The sequence below is a fragment of the Elaeis guineensis genome, chromosome 1 (assembly GCF_000442705.2).
Source record: "Elaeis guineensis isolate ETL-2024a chromosome 1, EG11, whole genome shotgun sequence".
NCBI lineage: Eukaryota > Viridiplantae > Streptophyta > Magnoliopsida > Arecales > Arecaceae > Elaeis > Elaeis guineensis.
The window spans coordinates 165,681,410-165,694,205 of record NC_025993.2 but is presented as its reverse complement, the minus strand read 5'-3'; the positions used below and the strand labels follow the sequence as shown (position 1 = coordinate 165,694,205).

General features: G+C 35.9%; 1 protein-coding gene across 2 annotated transcripts; it reads right to left on the bottom strand.

The window, feature by feature from the left end:
- Nucleotides 1–3,319: 3,319 nt before the first annotated feature.
- LOC105060612 (cellulose synthase-like protein E6) lies at nucleotides 3,320–12,319 on the bottom strand. 2 transcript variants are annotated; one of them, XM_073247149.1, is made up of 8 exons: nucleotides 11,963–12,319; nucleotides 6,343–6,664; nucleotides 6,094–6,234; nucleotides 5,772–5,903; nucleotides 5,042–5,254; nucleotides 4,737–4,958; nucleotides 4,276–4,623; nucleotides 3,320–4,166 (listed from the first exon to the last, which is right to left on the bottom strand). In XM_073247149.1, exons 1-8 carry the CDS (start codon nucleotides 12,229–12,231, stop codon nucleotides 3,597–3,599), a joined length of 2,217 nt encoding a protein of 738 aa, XP_073103250.1. In that variant the 5' UTR covers nucleotides 12,232–12,319; the 3' UTR covers nucleotides 3,320–3,596. The 2 variants fall into 2 exon arrangements, with proteins under 2 accessions (XP_073103250.1, XP_073103256.1); XM_073247155.1 differs by having other exon boundaries at nucleotides 6,343–6,617; nucleotides 11,963–12,128.
- Nucleotides 12,320–12,796: the final 477 nt, after the last annotated feature.

The window sequence follows — 12,796 nt, the reverse complement described above, 5'->3', positions numbered from 1 at the left end:
AGGTATGTTCTTATATATAAAATGAATCTATTCTCATGAAATTGAAATAATAATTATAAAATATTAATAATATTTTATATTTGTAGATAGACTTTGTCTATCTAGTTCTTCGACATCTAGATATTACATAGATATGCAAATTCCTGAAATACAAAACTATCGAAATAGGTATAAGAAAATAGTATGCTATCTTACACACTAAGAAAATAAAATTTATATATATTAAAACTTACAAATTGATCGTGTGATATACAGACTCAATAGGATAATAGCCGCAATTATTATATTTATAGAAGAAAAGCAGATTGTACCTATTAATTCTGTACATGAGGAAACAACAAACAAGAGAACAATTAAAGAATTACTAGAGATGGATCTGCAAGCCACTCAGATACAGTAATCGACATACACAAAAGATTCAAAAGTATATTTTCATACATGTTGTCCTATAACAACCTTTTTTTTTCTTTATAGGGCACAAAATTTATGTGTAGAGCAAAATTGAAAAGGATTGATACCTCCTATCGTTGGTGGTACAGAGCATGTTACAACCGTGGATATGCAATCAAAATATATAGTGATAATTTCTGGTGCAACCAATGCAACAAAAATACCGAACCTCCAGTGCCATGGTAAACAAATGATGTTTTTTTTAGATTATATTAAAACTTTATGCAAAATCATATAATTTATTTTTCTTCTGAATAAGCATACTTTCATGTTATTTAAATTTTTAAAGTACAAATTGCATGTGATAGTCAAGGATCATACCGATGATGCCAACTTTATTACATTCGAAAAATAAGCTCAAAAATTAATTGGTATACCGGCATTCAACCTTGCCACTGATCCAAGATCAAATAAATTTGTTCTTTCAGATGTTATAGAAAAATTCTTAACAACTTCTACACCTTCCAAATTATATCTGGTTTGTGATATACCGAAAGTGCTAATTACAATTTTTGAGTAATAAAGATTTTTGAAGATAACAATCTTTTACTCGATAACTCATATGAAGCTTCCAGTGCCGAATCTTTTTCACTGCAACTTTCGGAAGAAGTACTAATTCCGACTCCTGAAAAATACATATATTCAAAAATTTTTGAGTAGACCACTCCTCAAAAAACATCTTCTCTTGCAATCAGGTATTAAACTTTTGAGCCAATTATTCAGAAGCATTTTTTTCTACATAAGAAAATTTTTCTTTTACAGAGACCTGGCAACACCACCACTCGAGAAAAAATTCCGCATCGGGTAATCCGATATTATCTAGCTATTTTTTTTGTACTTCTTGCTATATTTTATGATAACATAAAAAGAATTTTTCCCAAAATATTAATGTAGCATTGATTTTTTTATCAACAGTGTAGCTAAAGAGAAAAAATTGAAAGATTGCTGATCTCTCTATAATTTTTTTGATGATGATGTGTATTTTACCTTCTTCAAATAAAATTATGTTTTTTTTATATCAATCAAAACTGTAATTTTTACTGAAACCCACTGCGTAGCATGGGTTTTTGCTTGTAATATATAAAAAAAAAGGAACAGGTTGGTGACCTCAAGTGGCATTTCGGGTGTTGGGCAAATGGTGAGTCTTTAGTATGATTTATTACAATTTAATAAAAATGACCGGATTGGTAATCTTTTGACAAGTGACATTATGAGTATTTGACAAGTAGCATTCTTAGTGTTTAACATTATTTATTAAAATTTAATAAAAAATTTATATTAATTATTAGAAAAAAATTATTTATTAATTATTTTTAATATTAGATCAATTAATTAATTTTAATTATTATTTTATATAATTTTAACAATATATATATATATATTATTATTATTTTGTGCATCGTACGAATTTTAATATCTGGTTAATGGATAAATCCATCCACCCAAATTCTAAAAGGATTCCATTGTATCGGGGAATGATTTCCCTTCTTTCGCGCCGCCAGCTGTTGGATTGGACGATATCTGCTTCTAGATCTGTGCAGCTAGATAGACCGTGAATTGGAGTGCTTTAGAAGCTGTACTCAGGCACGATCCAACAGTAGATGTCGCAAAAAAAAATGATCAATTTTTTTTTTTATAAGATGAATCATTTATACAATTTTTGTACGAATATATATATAGTTTAAAAATAACACATTTTTAAATGGCCCAGCGATCTCGCTCATATCGATCCATAACGATGGTTCAGGGTGCTCCACGGTAAAAATAGCCATCCAGCTGCCAAGTTGGTCTTCCAAAAAATGTGTTTGTGATAGAAAAGTCCATACGGTCAAACCAATTCCGAAACAGTTTCACTGCAGCGCGGCACAACCCGAATAGGGTGCGCAGTCAGGCACCATCTAAGTTAGGTGATCCAGTTGACCAATTAACAGATGTATTAAATGGACGGTGATGATCAAAGAATACCGTTCCCTGCTTTTGTTTTTTGCTTTCCTTTTTTTTTTTTTTATTTAGCTATGTTGGCTTGCAATTGGCTAACATATTGGTGGATTCGGCAGCTAAGCCCTCAGTTCATTAAGGGTTCTGCTTCAATATAGAATACTGGCTTCAATTTCGCTAGGTTGGGTCTTGGATTCGTTTCAACTAATTCACCTGCTAATGCAATTGACATTTGTAAGTGTTGCCGTTCTTGGTTTAAGCTTTAGAGATAAATTACTTAGTTAATATATAATATCAGAATACAGGTTTGCTGACACATTTTCTGTCAGTTGAAGTACTTGTATAAATTGATTAGTTAATAATGAGCTTTAGATTTATGAATGTAGGAATAGGTTTTTAAAAGTCATGTAGACTGCCTCCTCACTGCCTCATAACTTAAGTTTGTTGTCTCCAGTAGCTTGTACATGAAAATTCTTTACCTCTTTGCACCAAAAGGCAACTTGATCCTTGATGATCTATGCTTAATTATCTTTCATTTTTATTTTTCCTAAATTTTATATAAAATATCAGTTTTTATAAATGATTAACGCATTTTACTATTATTTGCATTTGTGATTTTCGATCAATGGATCTTTATTCACCGCATTATATATCTTTGGCATTCGGGTAATGTTGAGGGAGGTGCTGGAGATAATACGGGAATTTTACTATGCAAGTGCCAGAACATGGTATAATATGCCTTTTAAGCTAATCCATGGTGTAATTTTGTTCATTTTTAATATAAATTTGTACATGCGCAATTGATGCATAGCATGTCAAATCCAACCAAAGCATGAAAGTTCGATGATGGGCATATAAAGGGCTAGTCCACTGCACGATGACTTCCTAGATTGATGAGCCCTGAAACACTAAAGTGAAGAGATGGAATACATGCTTTGATGAGAATCTGTAATTATAGGTAGACGAATCACATATTGAAAGTTTGATACAACAAAGAGATGTCTTAATAACAATTAAGTTGTCTTTGCATGAAGGAATTCAACATGTAAAGCCCTTGATGATGTCAAAGGACCCTTTAATGCTTCAATATTTAGGCTAGAAAAGGATGGATATCTCATGATACAAGAACTTGCCTTTGCTGTAACTTATTTCCATCTTATGTGCCATGACTTCATGATTCAAACCGAACTCCTGTTCCTTTCATCTCATTAAGAAATTCTTGGAAACCTAAAATACTGCTCAGGAACTATGTAAGCTAACATGGCCAGAGCAACAGATGTCAATGTGATGGAGGTCGGCATGCATCCCGCATCGTTGCGGAAGAACATTGCTTGGTAGACGGGCATGTTGATGAGGACAACAGACCCACAGAGAACAAACTGCAGTAGCATTGGGCCAAGTAGACCAATTCCTTCATCCAACACCAGCCTCTTGGTTCCACCTATCAGGCAAACAAGGTTTAGCATCGCAAGCGTCGCTAGGACTGTGAACATGGGAGAAGGCGAGCCGAATTCCATGATCTCTTGCTCATATCTCTTCAAGACCTCATCATCAGCCACCTTTGCTGTGATGATGAATGTGGACTTGTTAAGACCCAGATGCTTAAGGATTGTGTCAATGAATGCAAAGGAGTAAGAAGCCAATCTCTTGAACAAATACATCCTTTGCTCGTTCCACCACTGTTTCATTGTATATCCAATCGACAGTGCCTCCCATAAATTAAATATAGTTGTAGCCGTGATCACATATGAGAATGGCACGAACCATATGTCACATACCTGTTCATTAGAAATGTAACACAATATGCATGAGAGAGAGAGAGAGAGAGAGAGAGAGAGAGAGAGAGAGAGAGAGAGGCACGGAGGAGAAAGGAAGACAAATTCTTACTTTTGGAAACAAGGAAATGCCATGCAGGAGGGTGAAGGAAGGGATGATAACATAGTACAGTGTTGAAAAGGAGCAAGGAGCCCATAGGCAGTATATACTGTATCCCATTTGAAGGCCCAGCTTTAATTTCCGCTTCCCATAGAGGAAGGGGCAATACCTGGATAAGAATATTTGAAAATCCCCCTCAGACCATCTCTTGTGCTGCACTAGTGTCTGTGCCAATGTCACAGGGGCAACACCCAAGAAGCCCGCTCTTGAAGGATTGAAGTAGATGGATTTCCAGCCCCTGCATTGGATTGCCAAGCCAGTGATAACATCCTCCACCGGGCATCCATACTTTAATCCCATCTACAAATCCAAATTCACTGAGGTCATAAGAAATGAGAGAATGGGACATATGTAAAGAAATAAATTAATCTTGTAGACATGATATTCTAACACAGATGGAATAGGAAAGATACCTCTTTTCCCCACTCAGTGTTGTCCTCATAGGTGCAGGTAATAAGACTTTTTGCTCTCTCCTCCAAAGTGGATACACTAGCTTCCATGTTCCTATCTTTTACTTGAATTGCTGCTTTACAAGTTCCATTGAATTGTTTCCCACAGAGACAGTCTCTTCTGTGGAAACAACCAGATCCCACATATAGAGGCCCCCCATATCCATCCAAACCATGAAAATCCACCTTCACATTACCATTAACCGATAATTTGTAAATGAAATTTTATAAAATTTTGGCGTTCAGCTTATATTCTTGATACCACCCACCTTAAAAACCAATGCTAGTAAACTGCCATAAATGTCATTCTTGGTTATGTTATTGAAGAGCTGTGGAAGTTGCACATATGCGATCTCATGGCCCTTCTCTTCATCCATAAAGAAACATAACGCATCTTTTATGGTTTCTGAATTGTTTGAATACATATCGCAGTCAACATTGAGAATAACCGCTCCATTGCTAATCTCTGATGAAACCTTTAACTGAAGAATGCAATCAATTGATTGGAGGGTGATTTGAGTATTTACAAGCAATGAACAAATACAATGAACGTTAAAAGAAAATAAAAAGAGTTCAAAAAATAGAAGAATAAGAGGGAGAAAAAAATGTAGATTATATAAAAATGTCAATACTTCTGTTTGTTCTAAAAGTTTGAGAAGAATCCAATGGGTTGGGGATATGCAAAAGAGATGGATATATATATATATATATATATATATTTAAAAAAAAAAAAAAAAAACAGATCAAGTCCAGTTGATTTGAAATATTTAGGAAAAACTGTACTATAGATGAGAAATAGAGACTAAAAGAATTAATATTAGTAGGCATGCATTATATATTTTACTTCATATTCGTATTTTTTATAGACATTTGTGAAAAGAACAAAGGGTATTCTAGCACAAATTTGATAGACGGAATCTAAAATGATACGGTAATATAGTATAAATTTTTGAAGAGAATTAAAATAAATATAGGTATGCATCCAAATGGAGATTTTACCAGAGAATTCATAGCTCCAGCTTTGAAATTATGGTGGCGATAGGGTCTCTTCTCACGAGCCATGTAAACCAATGTGGGCAGTGTAAAGCCTTCATCATCAATAGCATTCTTGTCTCTCCCATCAATAAAAATCTAGACAAGCATAGATCAAAATGAATTCAATGAAGAATGTAGGTATGCATTTCAACTTCGTACAAGATGGCTCACTCAAAAAACCTAGTACAAGATGGCTTTTCTATGTTATATATAAGACATAAGCTCTATATCTATGGGTGAATTATGATCATATCCCCTAGCAACAAACACAAGCAAACCAACTTACATGGAGAATGGCTTGGTGATCTTGAGAAGTTGTAGCCCTGTTCCACTCAAGAAATCCTCTATGTTGTTGGCGAATATTTTCTGACACCTTCCCAAATTTCACAACATCATTGATTCGGTTTTCCATTTCTGTGTACAAGCTCTATGACAACGTAGGAATTCAAGTGGAAATAAGTTATCAGATATACATATCAAGGCAGTCTTATGTGCAGTCAAATAATTGAAACATGTCTGGTATATGACTTGTTACCTTTGTTTTTTCCCATTCAGCAGCTTGTAGGCCATCTTTTGGGCCTATACGTTCTTCTTTAAAATAAGCAGCTGGAGATCTAGGCTCCACCTTGAACTTCTTGCAAAAAGGTATCCAAGATTTTGCAAAACAAGACGCCTCTAAGAGAGCATAGAATGTGAGCTCAGACCCAGCATCATCAGAGAGGTAGACACTAAGCTTCTCCGGCGAGTACTCATATGCCATGACTGAAAGAACAGTGTTGATCACCATAGCCGGTGGTTCTATCATTGGGTCTGCTGTGCACACGAAAACGTCGACATTGGGCAACTTGTCTTGGTATCTATTTTTTTCATTGAAACAATATACGTACTGTTAAATATGTTTGCATGAACTCAATGATGTTCATTTTAGCCCTTTTAAGAACCTAAGGCATGTTTAGAATAGAGGCCTCCTTATATGAGTCATGGCACCAACTGGCTTTACGATCTATCTAGAGTCGAGTTTGTAGTTTAGAATGGGAATTCAATCATCTAGAGTTACAGATGCAGATTGGAAGCTTAGAAAATGGGCTCAAAATGCATCTGTGGCTGTAACTAAGGTGCATGAATGAAAAAAATCATTATATGTGGGAGAGTCTTATAACTCAACTATGGGTGATGAGAACTTAGAAGCAACAGCCCTTGTTGCTTCATTGCCCGCCGTAGTACGAGGGGCCATCAAGTCACAAGATCAATGATTGCCCTGTTTTGGTGCAAGGTTGCGAAAAAGGTGATAGGTCGTGGGCTAGAGAATTTGGTCCATGAATATGGGTGGTAATGCTTAACTATTTAACCCGTTGAACTTGTTTTAACTTGTTGTATACCAAGTTAGATACTTGTTTACTAAATGTGTAATATCCGTTTTTAAAAATCTAGCCCACTTAAGTTTGGCCCATTAGGTCCACAAAAAAAAAAAAAAAAAAACAGAGAACGAAGACTCCCGTTGGGAGTCTTCTTCTTCCCCATGTCCGATCAGGAGTAGGACTCCCAAAGCCACTAAAAAACCTTGAGAAGACTTCTATAAATCCCCTTTCTCCCCCTCAATAGCCAGCCACCACTAGCCTTGAGATCTCCATCTTCTTCCTCTCGAAATTTCTCGTTGAAGCTGCCAACCCTGTTCTCGTGCTCGCCTCGATTTCTCGTCGGAGAGGCACTGGAGCTCGAGGTAAGCTGTGATCTCTCTCCCTCTCTTCTCTCCCTTTCTTTCCGTGCCTGTGAGCATGATTGCTGGCGACTGGAGTCGTCAGAGTTTGTCAGAGAAAAAGTCTCCTGTTTTCCATTGTTTTTGGATCTCTATCGACGGAACCTCATCGCCGACCATCCTTGGCTCCACCACCGCCTTCACCTGTTGTCGGACCTCCAACCGTGCCGCCGCCCTTCGCCGAAGCCCGAGCCATTGAGCCCCCTCCCCTCGGCCCCTCCTCTATTCGGCTGGGAAGAGAAAGAAGAAAATAAAAGAAAGAAGAAGAAGAAAAAAAAAGAAAAGAAAAAGAAAAAAGAAAAAAAAAAGAAGAGAGAGGATTTGCTCTCTCCTCTCTTCCTCCTTTTTTTCCTCTCTCTCCCCTCTTCCTTTCTCTTTTTCTCTCTTCTCACTCCACTTTCTCTCTTTACTTTCTCTCTCTAAAATTTTCTCTCTCCTCTTTTCTCTCTCTAAGAAGACCTATAGATCCCATATCAGGCCATCTTTTCTCCTTCTAGGGACCTATGACTCCGAATCGATTTAGTGCCTAGGGGGTTTATCTGACTGATCATTCAGTCAATCACTTTCTATTATTGTTTAATTATTTTGAACATATGAAATAAAAATTGATCCTGATTTAATATTTTAAATAAGATTATCTGATTCATTTAAGAAAGACTAAAGATTTAGGACAATTGAGGTAAATGGATCTTACGCTCCTTATTTATTTTTAAATTTTCATAATTTTTATGCATATAATCTTTTATTAATGAAATCATATTTTTCATAAAATAAGGATCAGCATATGTGGTATAAAAAAGTATGCTTTATTATGAGCATTGATTTCATGAATATGTTTTATGAAAATAGTATGATTATGAAGCATAAATTTTATTATTTTTTTTATTATGTATATGTATGTTTTAAAAAAAATGTATGAAGATTTCAAAGGCTCTCAAATAGTTATGAATGAATCTCTTTGAGAAGGTCGACATTCGGAGCTAGCATCCACACAAAATATGACCCTGCCAGTGGGTATAAAGTTGGCACACGAAACAAGAACTCTATCGATTAAGAAACATGGTCTTGTCACGGATATAATAGTGACCTTAGCACAAATATCTGAGAGCAATGTTTCGAAACTTGACATGAATATATGACAAGAATGATTTATGATTCATGATTGTGAAATATACATGATTTTATGCATGCATGATTGGTTTGTGACTTGTTTTATTATATGCTCTATGAAATACTTTATTTTGTATTATCTATTATTTTCTAAATATTGCATTATCATGAAAAATTTATGCTTGATCCGATAAGAAAACGCAAATTCTACTTATTGGGCTAATGTAGCTCATATCCTTTTATTTTTTTTTCTTATACAGAGAATAGGGCTAGGACCGATGAAGGAAATCCAGGCTTTAGAGATCTGCGATGTAAGCTTGAAAATTTTGTAGATGAAGTTTAGTTATATGATGTTCACGAACTTATATTAAATAATTATAAATTTTGATATATGAATTTGTATTTGCTTTCGAATTTAAATGTTCTGAACTAATATTGGTTTACTTATTTGATGAATAATGGAATTGAACCTTTTATTTGATAGGTTTTAGATGATTTTGATGGATTGGCTTCGTGTTATCGTAGATCCTATCCCTCGGTAGCATGGCCGTGTTATGTTCCGAATTTGGGGCGTGATAAAATGATCATATTTGAATTTAGATTTTTGATCTATTTAATAAATAAATTGGATTGAAATTGATAATTTTTTAATTTATCACAAATCCAATCCGACCCATATCTTATCCGATCATATCTTGCCTAACCCAATCCGATTTGCGACCCTTATCTACGATGAGTATACTGAGCACGACACTTTGGACCTTGGATGTATTGTGGACTAAAAATACTGATGGTGAAAAACTGGTGAGAGAGAATGGGAGGTTTGGATGCGACCAGGACAGATAAACATGAATCCAACAACTTTTGAAAATGCTAAATGGTTTCTTTAAATTTTTCATGGACATGTGCAGACGTGCTAAACTAAAATTAGCAGTAGCAAACTTTGAGATTTATGCTCCAGAAGTTGAAAGTAGACAGCTAGTAAAAGTTGAGAGAAAAGGAGAGCGATCCACTCGCACTATGAATTTTGCGGATCTTAATACATGAAGATACACCACCCGAAGACTTGAAGATTTTTTGGTAATTAGAAACCGCTTCAAGTAATTTTGAGAGGGATAAAGAGAGATTTACCCATATTATAGTTATTAAGTCCAAAAAGTTGGGATGCATCATACAAGATTAAGACATTTATTTTTCAAATGCTCCTTTGCTAAGAACTTGTGGACTACCATTAAGCTTCAGCTCAAGTTGAGAGGCAAACCATCCTCCAATCACCTTTGGACAGTATGGATGAAGAATAACAAGATAAGGATTTGCAACATGACGAGAAATCAACTGTTGGCTGCTGTATGTTGGTTAATTTGGAGAGAGAAACTCATGGATATTCTTGAACAAGAATAGTTCGATTTGTTCTGTTCTTATCAATGCTCTGGAGACCTTCCGTGTATGGGATAATCTCTACTCTTGCTCTGCAAAGAATGGAGATGACCACTCGGCACCTTGGGACAGATTGAAATCTCTAACTGAATCAAGAAGCAACTGACCTAGTCATGGTTGGTCGTATTTTGTGTTCTCTTTTCTGTGCTTCTTCTTGGCTATCCTGTTTTCTCCCAAACGGTATGGGAGCTTGGTCTATAATTTACTCTCTTTGTACATTTGTTGATATCTGATAAAAAGGGATAGCGCCCAGCTACCTCCTGTTCATTTCAAAAAAAGACTAGGACACCATATCTTTGGCTTTTAAACAAGAAGTATGACTATTGGGATAACTTCCACTTTCCAAAACTGCTAGTGTAATAAGAAAACTCCTTTACCATTTGGGATGGCAGTGGAGAAAGAAGCTTTTATCTCTGAACTAGTTCCTTATGCGGAGTCACAATTTGGGATTTCAATAGTCCCAACTTCATCTAAAGGGAGGCAATAGATAGGTTATGCAACATCTTCAAGAGGTTCAGACATCTAATTCTTCTATAGATGGTGTTTCTAGGTGCTGAAAATTAGATGGAATCCTCCTCTTCAAAAAAAAAAAAAAGGGTTGAATCTTTACAGTGAATAACGGTTATAAGATTCTAAGTTTAATGGAATCAAATATTGATTAGTAGGTAATCTATGGAAAACTCCAACACCGGAACAAATCAAAAACTTTTACCTAGTATTGTACAAACAAAGAATCCTTACAATAGAGAATTTAAGAAAAAGAAATTTTGCCGGCCCCTGAGAATTGTGTTTTCTATAATCTAAAAGAACAGAACAGAGGTCATGTTTTTAAAATCATTAGTTCTCTAGGATCCTATGTGGTATTACTTCTGCCTTCTATTTTTGTTTTCAAAATCCAAGAAGAAAAATCCACCAGAATGAGCAATATGCATGTATTATGAAACCCTTTTGTTTTTGCAATTTTTTGCAGAATCCGTAAAGTTTTGGCAGTATAGATCAATTGCTTTCAGAAAAGAGATAGCACAAATTTGGTACAAATGCTATCTTCAATATTGATCTTTATATGTTATTTCACTAATTTGGAGAGAAACGAAAACCAAAAAAAAAAAAAAATCAAAAATAATATTAAACAACCCTAAATCTTTGTTGTCAACAGCTGCTAGCTCATCTAGTTGGTAAGGTCTCTGGCTAAATAACCATTATTCTTAAAAATGGAAAAACTGTAAAGAAAAATATTTTCAGAGAAAAGCAAAAATGGATTTTATAAGGTTAGAATGGCCTTTCTGATATCTTTATTAATATCAGGTTCCATGTTAATGATTGGTTGAGAGTTGAATCTCAAAAACAGTTGATGAGAATATCTCCTCTTTCGGATGATTTAGGTTTGCCGGACTAGTGTCCCGCTTCATCTTTTCTTTGCTTAATTTTTATTTTTAATTTTTGTTGCTTTTATTTTGAATCTATCTCTCTCATTTTTCTCTTTGCCTGCTACCTCTGTACATTGGAAACTTTTTGTTTCTTCTGTGTAATAGATTAATTTAACCTATGCATTGGCAGCACGAAAGGGAAACTTTAGGTCCCTTTATTTATTTATTTATTTATATTTATTCATAGATCTCCGGAGGTTGGAAACGGTGGTCATGGTCTACAACATGATCCTTTCAGAACGAGACAAAGCAAGGCGTGGACATTGTCGAAGCCGTTTTCATGCCATCATTTTTCTCTTCCAACCTTCACCACCGTCCACCCATGTGCTTAGACCTTATCGTTAATAAAGAAAAGTGAAATAGTTTCGTCTCTACTCGCTTTGTCCGTTTGTGTGTGTGTGTGAGAGAGAGAGAGTTTCTCTTACCTCTGGGAGAGCCTTTCTTTGAAGGTGTGACGATATACTGGATTCCAGCGCACGGATTGGTTGAGAACCCAGTAGAAACCGAACCAGAGCTCAGCTCCAAAGAGCGCCAACCATATCCACCTCCCTTCTCCAAGCTTGGGGATGTGGATAGCTCTGTACACCCAGATTAAACACACCCCAACGAACACAGAGCAAGCATAGAGTTTATACCAAAACCTTCCCTTTCCTCCCTTGGTCTCAAACAGAGGACCCTCACCTCCTCCTCCCATCTCTCTCTCCCTCCCCCCTCCCTCCCTTACTCTCCGGGTATACGTGTGTTTCTATATATGGTTTAATGGAGAAACCACCAACTTCACGGCTCGCGCTCTCTCTCCCTTTGTCGTCGCTGCTTCTTGGTACCCTATCCTTCGTCAAAAATATAGAGCGACGAAGGGCCGACGTGGACCCCGGGTTCGCACGAAAGGAAAGGTCCGCCTTCCTTCGTGCGAATCAACCGTTGGATCACTCACCGCACGGACCTCAAAGCGCTCCGAGCTCCATCATCCGTTACCTGCACAGATCATAAAGTGAGCATGGATGATCCAACGGCATTGCTATTATACTCCTTCAAAACATCTTTATAAAAAATTAGAAGGGAACCTAAGCTATCAGTTTTTAATAACTTGTTATTGTCAACAAGTTACCAGCTTGTTGCCACCAGCTTCATTTTTTAAAAAAAATAAAATTATTTTATTATTTTCTGTTTTGAATTGGTCGTTCTTTACTCAGTGCTTCCAAAAAGTTTACATACATTTGAATCTTAAGAGGATCTTTGCTCAAAAAGTTTAGTTGATG